At 39.0% G+C, this 17927-nt stretch overlaps 1 protein-coding gene across 1 annotated transcript in view; it reads right to left on the bottom strand.

Annotated features, from left to right (window-relative positions):
* COL28A1 (collagen type XXVIII alpha 1 chain) overlaps nt 1–17927 on the bottom strand; it is a 170543-nt gene that overhangs the window by 82323 nt on the left and 70293 nt on the right. Inside the window, 5 exon segments of the mRNA XM_077765326.1 lie at nt 2504–2575; nt 5492–5560; nt 6310–6381; nt 16168–16236; nt 17436–17504. Of these exon segments, the coding sequence (XP_077621452.1) occupies nt 2504–2575; nt 5492–5560; nt 6310–6381; nt 16168–16236; nt 17436–17504 (351 nt within the window).

Raw genomic sequence — 17927 nt, 5'->3', positions numbered from 1 at the left:
ATACTGAGGTGTGTTCAAATTCAGTTTTACTAGTAGGATTTATAATCAATTGGTTTGGAAACTACTGATGTAGGATAGGTGTGGCAAACTGTGACCTTCAGACCAAATCCTGCCTGCTGCCATGCTTTACACAGCCATGGGCTAAAAATGGTTTTCATGTTTTGTTTTATTTTTTTTAAATAGGCTCCACACGTGACATGAAAGTTGAACTCATGACCTCAAGATCAAGAATCACATGTTCTATCAGGCACCCCAGTTTTCACATTTTTAAATGATTGTTATGTAAGTGATTATGTAATATCCTCTGTTTTGTCTCTTGGCCACAAGGCCTAAAATATTTAACAGTTGTACTTTTCCAAGAAATTCGTCTCCCCTTGCCTTAGAGCCTTAGCTATTTTCAGGTGCGTGAGCTGCCCACTTGGCCCCCCTCTTTCCTCCAGGAGGGACTCCGTCAATCAGATTTACCACATTCATCTTCAGAGCTGAGGCCCTCCAGCTGTGCTGATTACACCGTACGACCCACAGGCCAAACACACCAGCCAACCAGGGTCCACATCATGCCAACACATGCGCATGCCGATCTTTAATTCCAAACCTATAAGGCAGTGGCACATGACACAGACAGCAGACAACCACCCTATTCAATCCTGTGGCCAAAGGATAAACATCAACTCCTTAAAATTTTCTTTTTTTTTTTTTAATGTTTTTTATTTATTTCTAGGAGAGAGAGAGAGAGAGACAGCGTGAGCAGGAGAGGGTCAGAGAGAGAAGGAGTACAGACTCCGAAACAGGCTCCAGGCTCTGAGCTGGCAGGCAGCACAGAGCCCGACGCGGGGCTCGAACCCACGAACCGCGAGATCGTGACCTAAGCGAAAGTCGGAAGCTTAACCGACTAAGCCACCCAGGCGCCCCTAAAATTTTCACTTAAACCAGGGTAAACAAAATTATGCTTCTAGATTTAATCTATCGTTTTAAAATAAGAAATTATAGGGGCACCTGGGTGGCTTAGTCAGTTAAGCATCCAACTTCAGCTCAGGTCACGATCTTACGGTTCGTGGGTTCGAGCCCCGCATTGGGCTCTGTGCTGACAGGCAGCTCAGAGCCTGGAGCCTGTTTCAGATTCTGCGTCTCTCTTCCTCTCTCTCTGTGACCCTCCCTTGTTCACGCTGTCTCTCTCTCTCTCTCTTTCTCTCTCTCTCTCAGAAATAAATAAACATTAAAAAATAAATAAAATAAGAAATTATACAAATAGATAGTATAGAATTTTCTTGAAGACTGCATTAAATTGTGCTTCTGCTTTAAAACATGGCAATTCTTCATCAAAAAAAAAAGCTTTATTTCAAAATACAGAAAAACACTCACTTTGAAGAAGAGTAAGATATAAGGAATAGCCATTATTAATACTAACACAACGTTTTCCCTACATAGTGGCATTTCTCATCAGGTGCTCCTTGAATTACCTGGCACATAGGACACTTACTGAAGAAACACAGATGGCTAGGACCCACCCACCTATGAAGTCACACTGTCCAGGCATGGTACCAAGAAATATGGATTTGCAAAAAACTCCGGGGTAATACTGATGGACACTGAAGCTTAATAACTGGTCTACAGAGAATGCTTTGTTTTTTACCTGCTTGTATCTGGCTTGTACCATTTCTTCGCCCTTTTAGTTGTTTCTTTAACAACCTTGTCCTTGAACATTCTCCTTGTCTCCTTACAATCAGTATCTTCCTAGAAGCCTGAACTCTCGTAGGTTTGCAATTTCTGTTTCCTGACACATCCAAATGGCCTCAATATTCTCTCCTGCTAAGTCAGGACACGTACCTAATTGCTTGTCTCACGATTTCCTTTACTTCATCTTCAGCAGCCTGTCCTGGTGAGTTTATCAGGACGTATATCCCCTGCTTTCCATTTCACAGTATTGATTTTTTTCTCTCTGAATAGCTCCATGTACTATGTGCCGGAGACCGTGCTAAGTACTTTATTAACTCTTTCAATCTTCGCAGCAATCTTGGGAAATAGGTCCTATTTTTACTTTCTGTCTGAGATGGAAGTGACTGGCCCAGAAAGGTTTGGGTGGGGCAGGATGAGAATCCTACTCTCCCGCATCCTGAAGTCCCACTCCTCATCATCACTGTGTTGCCTCTTACTCTGGAACTGTGCTCTTGTTTAGCAAAAAAGGACGGTAGAGAATTGGTATCTCCCACAGTCATAACTTCATCCCAACTTCTGAACATTTGCTGGCAAGTTGACAGAACTGACATGCAGATTGTCTCTGAGAATCATAAATGCTCCAAAGCAGATTACATACTCTGTGGACTCTTTACTCCATCCTGTTTCTTCCAGAACAGGATGCTTTCTAAAGCCTTTTTCACCTGGAGTTTTGTATTTGTTGAGAAGGAACCAAGGAATCCAATTTGTGGTGGAAATCTCATATTCTATTAAAACCAGACATAATTACAATCTCCCGTGAGCATAAATGAGAATATAAGAAACGTACCTTTGGCCCTTCAGGCCCTGGAAATCCCCTCTGTCCTTGATTTCCTTTGCTCCCTTTCTTCCCTTCATCACCCTGGTGAAATAATTATTGAAAGACAGTTGTATTAACAAACCCTGCTTGCTCTTATAACAACCCTATCGGGACCATGTTATCAAGGGACACTGGTTTTCTGGCAGCGTGCCCCAAGTCCCGCTCCGCATGCTCTTTGTCAATGTTCTTGAGCAGATAGCATGGCTTCATGGTTGCTCAGTCTTCACCACTTATTCAATATGATTTAATATTTTTTAAAATCTAAGTTCAGTATCTCTCTTTGGGGGCTTCAGCTTGAATTCACAGTTCTTTTCGCTGTTGGCTTATTCAGAGATGCCTCTGAGACATTCACAGTTTCAGAAAAGAGAGCTACCTATGCTTTTTCAGCTCTAATGCTGCTTCAGTGTTGAAATATAAAATAAGATATTTTCCAATATAGAGAGCAAACTGGTGGTTGCCAGAGGGGAGGTGGGTGGGAGAATGGGTGAAATAGGTAAAGGGGATTAAGAGTACACTTATCTTGAGCACTGAGAAATGCATAGAATTGTTGAATAATTATATTATACACCTGAAACTAACAAAACACCGTATGTTAATTATAGTTGAATTAAAAAAATTTAATTTTAAAAAGAAATGGCAACAAGGTAGTGAAGCGTGAAAAAGCTATGCGAAATGTTCCCACTGAAGAAAACCAGATTTTTCAAATCCAGCCCCATTTCTCCCTCAGTGAGGAGTCTAGTTCTATCTCCTGAAGGAGACCAAGAATTCTATTGGTAGAAAGATGCATGAGCATTAACCTGGAGCAGAGTTAGAAACTGCCTGCTGGCTGTTCCCCAGCCTGGCTGTGTAAGCTAATGCTTCCCTGAAAGAATTTCGTGATCTCCAACCGCACAGTTCAGAGCATTACAAAACTATCCTTAAACTAGGACTCATTTGCAAGGTATCCTATCTAAATGTGTGCTCAGCTCAAAAAAGGAATGATCTTGGGGATTTGCAGCTAAAGCCATTTATGACATAAATGACTGTACCACAATTCCAAACCTAAGTGTGCATCAGAGTCATGTGGAGGACTTGTCACCCCACAGATTGCTGAGCCCCACATTCCAGAGTTTCTGATTTAGTAGATCTGCATTGAAACCCAAGAATTCACATTTCTGACACATTTCCAAGGTCATCAGCAATGCAGACACTCCATTATGAAGAAGAGGTGAACTCTTGTCACACCTACAGATTGTAATTAACTCCCCAAGGTCCAAACTAATAAAGAGCAGTGACACAGGTAATGAAAAATAACAGCTGGGTGTTATTGTATGATGAACTTATTGTATCGTTATCATTTGCCAATAGAGGCAAAATCTAACCCCAACTAGTTATTTTCTTCCATTCACTCCCAAGTTTAATTTACTGACCTAAATAACCCAGAAGACAGCAATAGGAACCCAATTAAAGGTAATAAAGTGCCAACACTGAACGATAGCATGCCTGGGCTGCATGATATATTCCTACGACTCTTCTCCATAAGCTTCCATAAGCCACATATCGTTTCAGAGCTACAAGTCCATTGCCATTTCTTTCCAATGCATTGTCCTTGCTCTATTGGAAGCATTTGACACCACAATTGCTTTCCTCTTGAAACCCTGTCTCCTCAGTTTCCCTAACATGATAACTGTTCTGCTCACCTTCACACTATTCTGAATATTCTTTTCCAGCTACAACACAAGGTGGGATTCAGACCTCAGCTCTCTTTCTCAGAGATGTCATTCATTCTAAGGCTTCAATTACTAACTCCAAAGGTCTATTTTCCAAAAGTATATTCTAGAAAACATGAGTTCTCCTGAATGTTAACAGACAGGGATTGCTAAAAGCATTTTTGTATGATGTGAAAAAGGTATTCTCTGTCCACATTCACCCACACAAAAAAAGAGATCTCAAAGTCTGATAAGTCAATAAATTAAAATGTTTGAAATTCTACGAATGTATTTAAATTTCACATTTTCACATTTAAGGTTAAGGACTCAATAGCCAATATTTGCATAAGATATAAATTTCTTAAGCTTTCAATGATCATTTTAATGCAATTATAAATAGAACACTGATAAGTATACGGATTTTATTTTTACTTTACTTCTATGTAATTCTTCATAATCTTTATATGAACAATGATGACTGTCCATAAAAACCACAGGAACATCTGGCACCTTAGAGTCTGTAGGTTATGTCACTAGTGGTCTTCATTAATTTGGATATTCTCATCTTGACCTATAAAGACGTTATCCAACCAGCTTTTCTATAATGTGTAAAATAAATTTATGCTAAGTTGTGAAAGTGCAATCTCCATTTAATAAGGTTGGGAATATGACTTATTTCTTATTAGTTTGTGAGATTCTATACATTTTTGAAGAAAATATATGGACATTCAAGTCTCAAGGATGTATCTCAAGGTTTCTTTTCTATGTTTTTAAAATGTCAGTCCGGGGGTGCCTGGGTGGCTTCGTCGGTTAAGGGAGATCTTTCGCTTAGGTCATGATCTCGCGGTTCGTGGGTTTGAGCCCCGCATCGGGCTCTGTGCTGACTGCCAGCTCAGAGCCTGGAGCCTGTTTCAGTCTGTGACTCCCTCTCTCTCTGACCCTCCCCTGCTCACGCTGTCTCTCTCTCTCCTAGAAATAAAAAAAATAATAATAAATAATAAATAAATAAATAAATAAATAAATAAAATGTCAGTCCAGGCATTTATTGAGAAAATATGTGTTGAGCTCTTCGTATTGGCTGGGTCTTGTGAAAATAAAAATGAATGCTACATACTTGCTGTCTTCCAAAAGCTCCGACAAACTAGATCCATACTTTTAAGCCAGAAGTGAACACATTTGATTTAGCAAGAATAACAGTCTGACAACCACAGGTCTCCCGCATTGTGTGCTCGGGCAGTGGGCTCTCCCCAACACTTTGTCAGTTACGTACCTTGGGGCCAGGTTGTCCTTTCCCAGGCGGTCCTTCCGGGCCTCTCGTTCCCGGAAGCCCTGCTTCTCCCTGGATGAGAGGACACTGACGCCTTAGCTGACTCCACAGACGGTTCGTACAGTCCCCCCTTGTCTCCTCTGATGGTCAGTGGATTCTCTGCTGAGACCCTCCAAAATAGACCTGACCTTCGTTCTAGTCTTAAAATTAATTTGGAAATCTACCAACTTTAATACATTAATATCAGATTTTGGTTGAGCACAGAGCCACTGAAATATGAAAAAGTCAAATTTCTCAGCCAAGTTTCAAAGAATATACTCACTTTGCTTTGGCTCATCATTCCCATGTGATGGTTTGGTTCAAAACAAAAAAAATAACTGAAAGACCTTCAGCCTTTCCATCTGCTGTTTTTCTCTACTTGCATTGAAAAATGAGTATTTCAAATGTCAATTCATATTACTTCAGAAAATCTTTATAAAGGCCTTGCTTCCTGAGTGCATTTACAGACTCTTTTTGAAAGGGGAAAAAGTGTTTTTCTCCAAGTTTAAATTCAGGTACTTTCCAGGAATCACAAGGGGACTAGATCACTGGAGGATGCCACGGTCGAAATGCCAGAGAGAAAGCAGAGAGCCTGAGACACTATTCAGCCATTAAAGTGGTGCTCTTTCTATTTGAAATAAGCGGAAAAAGAAATAGAGTTGTGAGATGTTTTCTTAAAAAGACTAAGTTTGTCCTAGATGGTTTACTTTGAGCTCCTACAGGACAAGGTATCAGTGGGGTTCAATAGTTTTTACTCTAGTCACAGAAAAACAGACTGTTACCTTCTTTCCTGCAGCGCCATCCTCTCCTGGGACTCCCGGTTGTCCCGGGAGCCCTATTGAGCCTGGCTCCCCCTAGTGGATGAGCAAAGATTTTATTTCCCAGAAATTCATATTTATCTATAAATGTCATGTTTACCATAATTTAAATTCATATTTATGCACCACCATTTTGAGGTACTTACCAATTATTTTTCTTACAACATTTTAAACAAGCCTCTGAGTGGAGAAATCTGAGTAGTAACCGGTAGTAATTAAATTATTTGACCTTGGGCAAGTTACTTAACGTCCTTGGATCTCAGTTTTGGATTATGTTGTTCTGAATTGAACTGTAACGTCCAAAAAATACGTCGAAGTCCTAACCTCTGGTACCTGTGAATGTGACATCGTTTGGAAATAGGGTGTCTGTAGATGTAACAAGTTAAAATGAAATCATTAGGGTGGGCCCGACTTCAGCATGACTTCTGTACTTAAAACAAGAAGGAAACCTCAGATAAAGACAGGCATATAGGAAGAACTCCATGTGATGAGAAGACTGGTGCCACCAGGTGCCATGGAATGCCAAGGATTGGCAGCCGGCACCAGAAGCTGAGCAGAGGCAAAGAAGGATTCTTCCTTACAGGTTTTTGAGAAAGCATGACTCTACAGACACTTTGATTTTTGACTTTGAACCTCTCGAGTAGTGAGATAATAAATTTCTGTTGTGTTGAACCAGTGTGTGGTTCTTTGTATAGCAACCCTAAGCAATTAACATGAAAGTAAAATTTCAGCTCTAATATTCAATACTGCTACTTGCTTTCAAGTAAATTTGTATTTAAGAATAAGCCCTTTGGGGTGCCTGGGTGGCTCAGTCGGTTAAGCGTCCAACTTCGGCTCAGGTCATGATCTCACAGTTCGTGGGTTCGAGCCCCGTGTGGGGCTCTGTGCTGACAGCCAGCTCAGAGCCTGGAGCCTGCTTCAGATTCTGTCTCCCTCTCTCTCTGACCCTCCCCTGCTCACGCTGTCTCTCTCTCTCTCAGAAATAAATAAAACATTAAAAATTTAAAAAAGAAAGAAGAAGCCCTTTAAAGTGTTCAGAGATAATATGTGCTACTTTCAAACAGTGCCAAAGTGCACTTACTGCATTAATTAAGAACAAAAATATTTAAAAAAAGTGAAAGTCATTTCGCCTAAACTCAACTAAAAAAACAAACTAGTGAAGATAAAGGTACAGTAAGCCTAAAAATAAGTAGAAGGATATGGTAATGATAGGAATGGCTAGTAATACATTTGAAAACCAAAAGTAAGAAAAGTAATGAAAATAAAGGGCAATACCTTTAAAAAAAACTAATAAAATAAATAAGCTTCTACTAGCAGGAATTACTAATACTAAAAAAGAAAAGTCACAGTTAAACAGTATTAAGAGTAAAAGGGAACTATAACCATATATATAATAAAAATTATAGAAAAATTTGATGAAAATTTCAGACAAATATATTGGAGAACATTCATAATCTTTAAGAAAAATATAAATCGGGGCGCCTGGGTGGCTTAGTCGGTTAAGTGTCCAACTTTCGCTTAGGTTATGATCTCACGGTTTGTGGGTTTGGGCCCCGTGTCGGGCTCTGGGCTGACTGCCAGCTGAGCCTGGAGCCTGTTTCAGAGTCTGTGACTCCCTCTCTCTCTGACCCTCCCCTGCTCACGCTGTCTCTCTCTCTCCTAGAAATAAATAAAACATTAAAAAATATATATATAAATCACAGGGGCACCTGAGTGGCTCAGTCGGTTAAGCGTCTGACTTTGGCTCAGGTCATGATCTCACAGTTCATGGGTTTGAGCCCCACGTCGGGCTCTGTGCTGAGAGCTTGAGCCTGGAGTCTGCTTCAGATTCTATGTCTCTCTCTCTCTCTCTCTGACCCTCCCCCACTTGTGCTGTGTCTCTCTTTCTCTCAAAAACAAATAAATGTTAAAAAAACAAAAAAGAAAAATATAAATGACTTAGGAGAAACAGACAAGATAAATGAATGAGAAGTTCATAAAAAATTCAATCAGTAATTGAAAGTCTCTAACTTCTTCTCCTTCCAAGATCACAGGCTTCATTGGCTTTATAGTCAAGTCTTATAAATTCTTTAACCTTTGAAGAACAGATATTCTTTAGATTATACAAATAGTGTGAAAAATAGTAAAAGAGGGAAGTCCACCCAATTTATTTCACAAGGCTAGTAAAGCCTTAATTAAAGTCACACAATAATAGGATGAGTAAACTACATTGTAGACCAGACCACCTGTGAATGTAGATATAATGTAAATTTTCAGTCAAAATGGAGCATTAGGAACCAGACTTAATTTCCTCCCGGACACAACTAAAAACCAGGCAAAATATTTAAGATGGTATCTTTCAAAACATTAGACACCAGCAATGAGGGATAATAATACTGAAGAGCAGGGAAACCAATTAGGTAAATACTGTAATTTCCCCAGTTTGCTGCCTGGGTAGTTTCCAGGCCATGGTACAGGGAGAGAGAATCCAGGGAAAGTGTAGAAATCTCTCTAATTTAAGGAGACAAAGGTAGGAGTCTGGGTAAGCCAGGCATCAAGAATTCACAGACTAGACGACTTGATAGAAAGAAGGTACACAGAGAGAACAATGAAGCTCTGATGAGTAACTCCCTCGAGTATTCAAGTAAATACTGTTCCGCACAGTGTGAAGAAATGAACTGACTCCCAGAAAACAACCACCTTAAAAGAGTATAAAGAATTGGCAGCAGGCCAGAAAGAGTGCCTGCTTCCCGTGGCAAAAAAGAAAATCTCACAATTCTGAGGGCACAGTTTGGTGCTCTAAAAAAGGCATGGCTTCTGTAGTCAAGGAAAATGAACCCTGGACTAAATGCTGCTCTGGTCCTACCTAAGAAGGCTTAAAAGCAAGACCAAGAGTTTCAAACTGTTTTAAAGGAACTTAAAAGAACCCAGGAGGTAGAGCACACCATTTGTTTCTCAAAAGTTTATAAGCTTTCTCTTATAGTACTTATTTTGCAAACCTAAACTAACAAAATAACAATAAATATTGATTACTTAAGAAAAGAAAAGAAAGAATCCAGGAACAACGCATAGAAATACAGGATATGTATAGGAATACAAAAATGTCTAGCTCCCCAAAGATAAAATTCATGAAGTTTGGATCTAGCCCAAAATTATCAGGAATTCAAAGAAACTAGGAAAAAACTGACCAAAAAAATGACACAGGTGATAAAATTAGTAGGTAAGAACACTGAAACAGTTATTACACTGCATTCCATATGTCCAAGGAACCAGAAGAAAGTTGAAATACATTATTAAATAGAGACATGAAGGTAGAGAAAGATACAAATCGAACTTCTAGAGTTGAAAATTGCAAAGTATGAGATGAACCAAACACTGGATAAAATTCAAAGCAAATTAGACATCACAGAAAATCAATGAACTGAGACACCTAGCAATAAAAACTATCTAAAATGAAGAGAGAGAGAAAAGAGACTAAAAAGGAATGAGCAGAGCATCAGGGAAGCAGCCAAATGTAAGTAAAATGGAGATTCCTGGATGAAGCCAGAGAGTGGGAAATATTTCGGGAAACAATGGCCTAATGGTTCCAAACTTGATGAGATCAATAGCCCTCATATCCAAGAAAATCAATGAACTCCGAGCACAAGAAATATGAAGAAAATAAAACTAAGGCACGTTCTAACCACAGGGCTCAAAACTAGTGATACAGAAAAAAATCTCAAAGGTAGCCAGAGAAAATAGAGATACAGAGAAACAAATATGTGGATTTTAACAGATTTCTCATGAGAAACAATGCAAGTGAGAAGACAGTGGAACAACATCTTGAACATACTAAAAGAAACAAAACAAAATCAGCCACCACCGCAGAATTCTGTACCCAGTGCAAATATAGACAAAATAAAGACTTTTTTGGAAACAAACATAGCAGTTTCTTGAAATGCTGAATACATACCTACCATATGACCCAGCCATTTCACTGCTAGGCATTTACCCAAGAAAAATGACTGCATATGTCCCTACAAAGACATGTACATAAATGTTCATAACAGCTTTATGTATAATATCCCAAAGCTGGAAACAACCAAGCTTCCTTCAATATGTGAATAGATGAGTAAATGATGGTATGTCCATACAGTGGAATACTATTCAACAATAAAAAGAACAATTTTAGGGGCGCCTGGGTGGCTTAGTCGGTTAAGCGTCCGACTTTCGCTTAGGTCATGATCTCGCGGTTCGTGGGTTCGAGCCCCGCATCGGGCTCTGTGCTGACTGCCAGCCCAGAGCCTGGAGCCTGTTTCAGAGTCTGTGACTCCCTCTCTCTCTGACCCTCCCCTGCTCACGCTGTCTCTCTCTCTCTCCTAGAAATAAATAAAACATTAAAAAAAGAGAACAATTTTTAAAAAAGAAGCTGTTCATAAATGTTAAGTGTGAGTCTGAAAGTAATTTTGCTGAGTAAAAGAGAAGACAGAAAAAAACTTACATGATATATTATTCTATTAATATAAAATTTTAGGAAATGCAAACTGATCTATAATGACAGAAAGCAGATCAATAGTTACAAGAGATTGCAAAGCAGATCAGTAGGACAAGTTAGGGAGGGATGGAGGGATGGTATTACAAAGGGACACATAATAATTTGGGGGGTGAAGGATGGATACTTTAATTATTTGGTTTTGGTGATGGTTTTAAGAACATATATATACATCTTATCAGAGTGTACACTTTAACCATGTGCCTTTATTGTATGTCAACTATGCAATAAATGAAATTGTTTAAAATGGATGCAAAAGCCCTGAATAAAAGGTTAGTCGATTAAATTGCTATTATAAAAAAGTTATACATCATGATCAGAATGCAGCATGCATTCAATATCTGAAATTTCTGGAAATGCAATATACCGCTATTAACCAGTTAAAAGGGAAACATAAAACAATTATCTTAGTAGAGACAGAATCTGATAAAATCCAATACTCATTTATAATTAATAAGGAACTTTTGGTACAATTGAAACAGAAGGCAATTATCTTAACCTAATAGAGGTTGTCTATCTAAACTCTACAGCAAATATCCCACTTAAATGTGAAATTTTAGGGGTGCCTGGGTGGCTCAGTTAGTTGAGTGTCTAACTTTGGCTCAGGTCATGATCTCAAGGTTCTTGGGTTCAAGCTTCCGATCCGGCTCTGTGCTGACAGCTTGGAGCCTGGAGCCTGGAGCCTGGTTCAGATTCTGCGTCTCTCTCTCTCTCTTTCTCCCTCTCTCTCTCTCAAAAGTAAATAAACATTTAAAAGAAATTTTTTTAGAGTGAAATTTTAGAAGTACTTTCTTTGAAATCACTTCTTTTACACATTGCACTGGAGATCCTGTCAGTGCATAATTTTCAAAAATGAATAGGAAAAAAACTAAAAAGAAATAGGTAAAACAGTGTTTATTTTCAGACAATATGATTATGTACACAGGGAATAAAAAAGAAGACTTTGTAAACAATTAGAAACAATAAGAGGGAGGTGCCTGGGTGGCTCAGTCAGTTGAGCATATGACTTGATTTCAGCTCAGGTCATGACCTCACAGTTCATGGGATGGAGCCCTGCATTGGGCTCTGCGCGCTAATAGTGTGAAGCCTGCTTGAGATTCTCTCTCTCCTTTCTCTCTGCCCCTCTCTCTGTGCTCTCTCTCTCTCAGAGTGAATAAATAAACTTAAAAAAAAAAGATAATAAAAGATACTATCAGGTGACTGGATACAAAAATCAATATATCAAGGAAAACACCACCAACAACAAAATAATACTTTTCCTATAGACCTATAATAGATAATTAGAAGATGTAGAAAAAGAAAACAATTCACAATTGCAAAACATTTCTCCAATGTACCTTTTTAAAAAATGTGTACTTATTTTTGAGAGAGAGAGTGTGTAGGGGGGACGGCAGAGAGAGAGAGAGACAGAATCTGAAGCTGACTTCAGGCTATGAGCTGTCAGGAGGGAGCGGGAGCCTGACTCAGAGCTGAATCCACAAACTGTGAGATCATGACCTAAGCCCAAGTCCAGCACTTAACCCACTGAGCCACCCAGGCTCCCCTCCAATGTACCTTTTTAACTGAAAAACTACAAGTTCTTTACGGATAAAATGACAAACATTTTCCTGGAAAATTAGATTTACTTTGTGGTTTGAAAGACTCAATATTTAAATTTTTTTTAATGTTTTATTTATCTTTGAGAGAGACAGAGAGCAAGTGGGGGAGGGGCAGAGAGAGAGAGAGACACAGAATCCAATGCAGGCTCCAGGCTTTGAGTTGTCAGCACAAAGCCTGATGTGGGGCTCGAACCCATGAACTGTTAGATCATGACCGGAGCTGAGGTCAGATGTTTAACTGACTGAACTACCCAGGTGACTCTGAAAGATTCAATATTTAATATCAAGGTTCAATGCAATGCCAATTGGATACCCCAATGGGATATTTTGTCAAATTTGACAAATCAATCCTGAAATGAGTATGTTAGATTCAGGAATAACCAGGGAAGTGGTTGAGTTTATTTTCCCTGTTGATGATAAAACTTATTATAAATTGATCATAAGACAGGGATGTAATAGCTCTGAGAGATATAAATAGACAAATGGAGCAGAATAGAGCCCTCTGGCCCTGATCCTCACACATGCAGAAGCTTGACATATGACATGGGGGGAGCTGCACGTCAGTGCAGCAAAGCTGGACTGCTCAGTAACTGACGTGAGGATAGCTGGTTATCCATATGGGGAAGAAAAGATCACTCCTACATTGCCCGTATACAAAAATAAACTGTAAGTGGACTAAAGACTAAAGACCTAAATTTTAAAAAGCAAAAACACCAGTTTTAAGAAGAAAATACATGAGGATCTTTATGACTTTGGAGTCAAGAAATGTATACTACTCAAAAAAGTTCAGACTATAATGGGGTAGAAATACACCAAAATTTAGGACTTCTGTATACTAAAAGGTACTCTAGGTAAAAAAGACAAGCCATAGCCTTGGAGACAGTATCAGCAACCTAAACAACAAAGAATCAATATCCAGATATAGAAAGAGCTATTGATAAGAAAAAAAACACTAAACCTTTTAAAAAATGATTATCTATAGGAATTCACCAAAGAGAAAAGCTGAAGTTCCATTAAGCACATAAAATCTGTTCAAACAATTACCAGGGAATAGAAATTAAAACAATGAGATCTATCACATACACTTCCTACTGGCCAGAAGGTAGAGAAAGGAGTGTTATCATATATTGCTGTAAGGAGGGTAAATGGGCAGAACCACTTTACCCATCATCTGTTTTGGACAGGATTTTCACCATGTCACCAGCGAAAACTTGCCTATGCTCTATGATCTTCCAATTCTGCTTATAGTATTTATCACCTACTAGTGAGAGAAATTTGCAGCCTGACATACACAACTGGCAAAGGCAAAAAATGAGAAGCAACTTAAAGCCAATTAATAGGAAAAGGGATACATTTTAAATGAGATGTTTTAATGCAACAGACTACCATAGAGCAAAGAAAATGAATAAATTAAAGGTATAGAGAAACAAATAAGACATGAGCCTGGATATAACATATGGCAGAATGATACATTATGTAAAGCTCAAGAACACACAAAAGCTATATGTGGTTTATGGATAAAAAACATGAAGGAAAATTATAAAAACTTTGAAAGAATGATAAATACCCAAGTCCTGAAAATAATTATGTCTGGGGAGGATAGGGAGGTGCCATGAGATTGAGGAGCACAACCAGAGGCCTCTAGCTGTATCTGTAATGCTTCGTCTTCATCTTCGTCATCGTCATTGTCTTCGTCTTCATCTTCTTCTTTTTTAATAAAACTCTATTTTTTCATTTTTAAAGTTTATTTTTTTTTATTTTGAGAGAGCACAAGCAGAGGAGAAACAGAGAGAAGGAAAGACAGAATCCCAAGCAGGCTCTGCACCATCAGTGAGATCATGTGAGATCATGACCTGAGCCGAGACCAAGAGTAGGATGCTTAACCAGCTGCGCCACCGGGCGCCCCTGTGATGCTTCTTCTTAAAAAATAGCTAGAGGGGCGCCTGGGTGGCTTAGTCGGTTGAGCGTCCGACTTTCGCTCAGGTCATGATCTCGCGGTTCGTGGGTTTGAGCCCCGCGTCGGGCTCTGTGCTGACTGCCAGCTCAGAGCCTGGAGCCTGTTTCAGAGTCTGTGTCTCCCTCTCTCTCTGACCCTCCCCTGCTCATGCTGTCTCTCTCTCTCTCCTAGAAATAAATAAAAATATTTTTAAAAAATAGCTAGAATAAATAAAGCAAAATGTTAGCATTGGATAAAGCTGAGTTGTGGTATACGTGGCTTTTTTTTTTCTCTGTACTTTTGAGTATGTTTGAAAGACTCCCTTTTCTAAAGTGAGAGAAGCTGATGATTGTTCATCTAGTTAGTGGCAAAACTGGGATTCAGACAAGGGGTCTAACTGCTGAGCCTTATTATCCTCTACTGCCTTTCTGAAACTGGTACATGAATGATGTGACATGTGTCTGTACAGATCCGTACACTACATAGATGTACGGTGGTACATATATGTCACAGTTAGCACTTAGCATATTGGGTGGCACGTCAAAACCGTTCAACAAATGGCAGCCATTATTACCATTGATTTATAGTAGTAATTGCTATTTATATTGGTATGCTTTGTATCCTTTGTAATTATATGTTTCTGTATATGTAACATGTATATTCTTCTAGACCCACATCTTAACCAACCCAAATACTTATACAAACAGTGACAACATCAGCAGAGACGATGATGGAGTTTAATCCTCATTGTGACTAGCCAGGTCGTATATGCCTTCAGGATTAGTTATAGAAATTGTGGAGGGTAAAGTAAGAATGCATTCATTTACTTAACAGCATTTATTGAGTACTTATCATGTCCCCAAAACAGGGAATTCACTAATAAACAAGACAAAAAAATAAACCAGGTCCCTACCACCGGTGAGAAGCACTATTCAGTAGTGTAGTGTAAAGCAAGCCAGCTATGCAATTGTAACTGTTCTAGTAGCCACATTTACAAAGTTAAGAGAAACAGGTGAAAATAATTCTAATAATGTATTTTACTTACTTTAGCATCTCTGAAATTTCATCATACGCATATGTAATCAATATGCAAATGTACTAATGACACAGTTCACGTTCTTTGTGCCAAGCTTTGTAACCCGGTGTGTGTTTCACACTTATCCCACATCTCACTACACACTCAACTTGTTTCCGGCGTTCAGTTACCACTTGTGGCCAGTGGCTGCGATGTTGGCCAGGGCAATTCTCGAGTGATTAGCCAGCCGAGAAGCAATTCAGAAATCATGCAAGTTGAGGTCAGTGGAAAAAGCAAAGGAAACCGTGTGCTGAGACATAAAATACCTGGGCGGTAGGATGGGTAGGCATGCGTGAGGCTTAGGGAATGACATTCTGAGGAAGCAGCTTCTGAGCTTGCACCTGAACCATGAGCCAGCCGCAAGCAAGATGGGGGATGTATATTTCGCTGCACTCCTGCCCTGCTGGGTGCCCTGTTTTGCAATAGGGCAGGCAAGAACGTTCTCAAAGCACCACTCTATGCCAAAAAAGGCCCTCTGATGCTAACAAATAGACAAATAAAAAACAGAGCAGTTGTTAAACTAAGACGATTGGTTCTTCTTAAACGATAAGAGTTAGACCGAGCATCAGCCACTTTTCCAAACAAATATTCTCTGACGAAATAACAACACATGCGTGATCTGTACTGCGTTTGGATATAAATGAAACTTTATATCATATGATGTAAATTATGTAAGTGCTTCTGCTCGGGATGGTCAGCTCACCTTTGGGCCTTGTACCCCAACTCCGACTGGCCCTCTGGGACCTGTTGCTCCCGTCTGGCCTACTTCTCCCTAGTGAGGGAAGAGCATTTGAAGGGCAGGTGACTACAGCAGCAAAATAAAAATAATTTTACTTTTATAATGTAAAAATATGTTATATATATGATATTTTATAATATAAAAATATTCCTGCCTTAAGAGGCAAGAGCTGTCTGTCTTATACCAACACAATAAGATCAAACGGAGCTTTGTGTCCTCAATTCATATATACGTGTTTGAATATATATTGATTAGATTGTGAATATTAATGCTCACAATATATTGTAATGTAAAATATTAAGGTATGTTAATTTATTGATTATGTTACCTAAGTATATGCTTCTATATCATTCAAATACATATATATACCTAAAATTGCTTTAGGTGATTTTAAAATGATAGGCATTTTATCAAATTTGGAATATATAATGGACTGGCCTAAAATATAGGTTAGGTAGCATACCTAAAAGGTGGACGGTGCCTAGAATATAGGTAGCTATATTATTATTTATATTATATGTATAATATATCCATTCCACAACAACTAAAATTGATACATGAGAAGCCCAAGGGATTGCTAATCAAGGGCAATATCGTGAACAGAAAGAATAACATGAGCTCCCAATGGTGAGCCCAGATCAGAAGTCTCAAGAACAGTAACTATTCTGTCAAGTGCTTCTCACATGGGAATCTCTAAACAGTGTACTGGAAGCTGACTACTCTCAGAGTATTCATTTAACGATGATTAGTGATCATTTGAAGCAACATTAAGGATACCTAGTTATGTAATAAGTGCCATGCCTCTCCCTAAGGGATAAATCATAGATCTAATTTAGGACGTAACGTGATTCCCATATTCATAGAAAAGTTTTGTTTATTTCTGACTCTATATCTTTAGTTAAATGTTTCAGTAGTTTGATCTGTTGTGGGAGTGTTGGTCAGAATGAATTAGCAAGCCCACTGATAACCCTGCTTAAATTGCTAGAATAGGATCTCTCAAGAAAAAGTAATAAAACGATAAATTGAGCTGGCATAAATAAATGTGTCTAAGAGCATAAAGAATACACATTACATTATCTAAACCATCAGGAATACCAGTCATGTTTCCATTACGCAGAAATCTGACTTTTAAGTTCATTTCGCCTTGTGCTTTCCCAATGCACTGGCTCCTGACCAGGAAACAGCAGTTAGACTAGGGATGTATTAAACTCTGCTTTCACTTAGCAAGTTACCTTGGAACCAGGTGAGCCTTGTCCTGGGGGTCCTTGTGGGCCAGGTGGACCCATAGGACCTTGGATTCCCTTTAAAATAAAACGTTTAAAAATAGTATTAGTGAAATTTGGAAATTTGGATAAGAGTAGCTTCATATCCTCTAATGTGAAATTTTAGTTCACATCCCATAGTACATAACTCATCCTCACTATTTGTTGAAGGGCATGACAGAGGCTGCCAGTTGCACCATAATATGCATTCTCCCCTTTTTCCATAGTAAGAGAATTTTAGCTGACCTGCATGGCTGCCTAGAATAATGACCGTGTTCCCCAGTCCCTTTTGCAGCCAGGTATTGGTGTATGGACTGGGTTCTGCCCAATGGGATATGAATGGAAGTGATGTGTGCAATTTCCGATTCATGATAAAGGGAGAGGTATGCCTTCCCCTTCCATGTTCCCCTGCCCTGGTGGCTAAAGTGAAGACATAGAGGTTATCATGGATCATGCGGGTGA

Source organism: Crocuta crocuta, unplaced genomic scaffold (assembly GCF_008692635.1).
Source record: "Crocuta crocuta isolate KB4526 unplaced genomic scaffold, BGI_CrCroc_1.0 scaffold14, whole genome shotgun sequence".
Taxonomy (NCBI): Eukaryota; Metazoa; Chordata; class Mammalia; order Carnivora; family Hyaenidae; genus Crocuta; species Crocuta crocuta.
The sequence above is the reverse complement of the archived record's forward strand: the minus strand, read 5'-3'. Positions and strand labels throughout refer to the sequence as shown.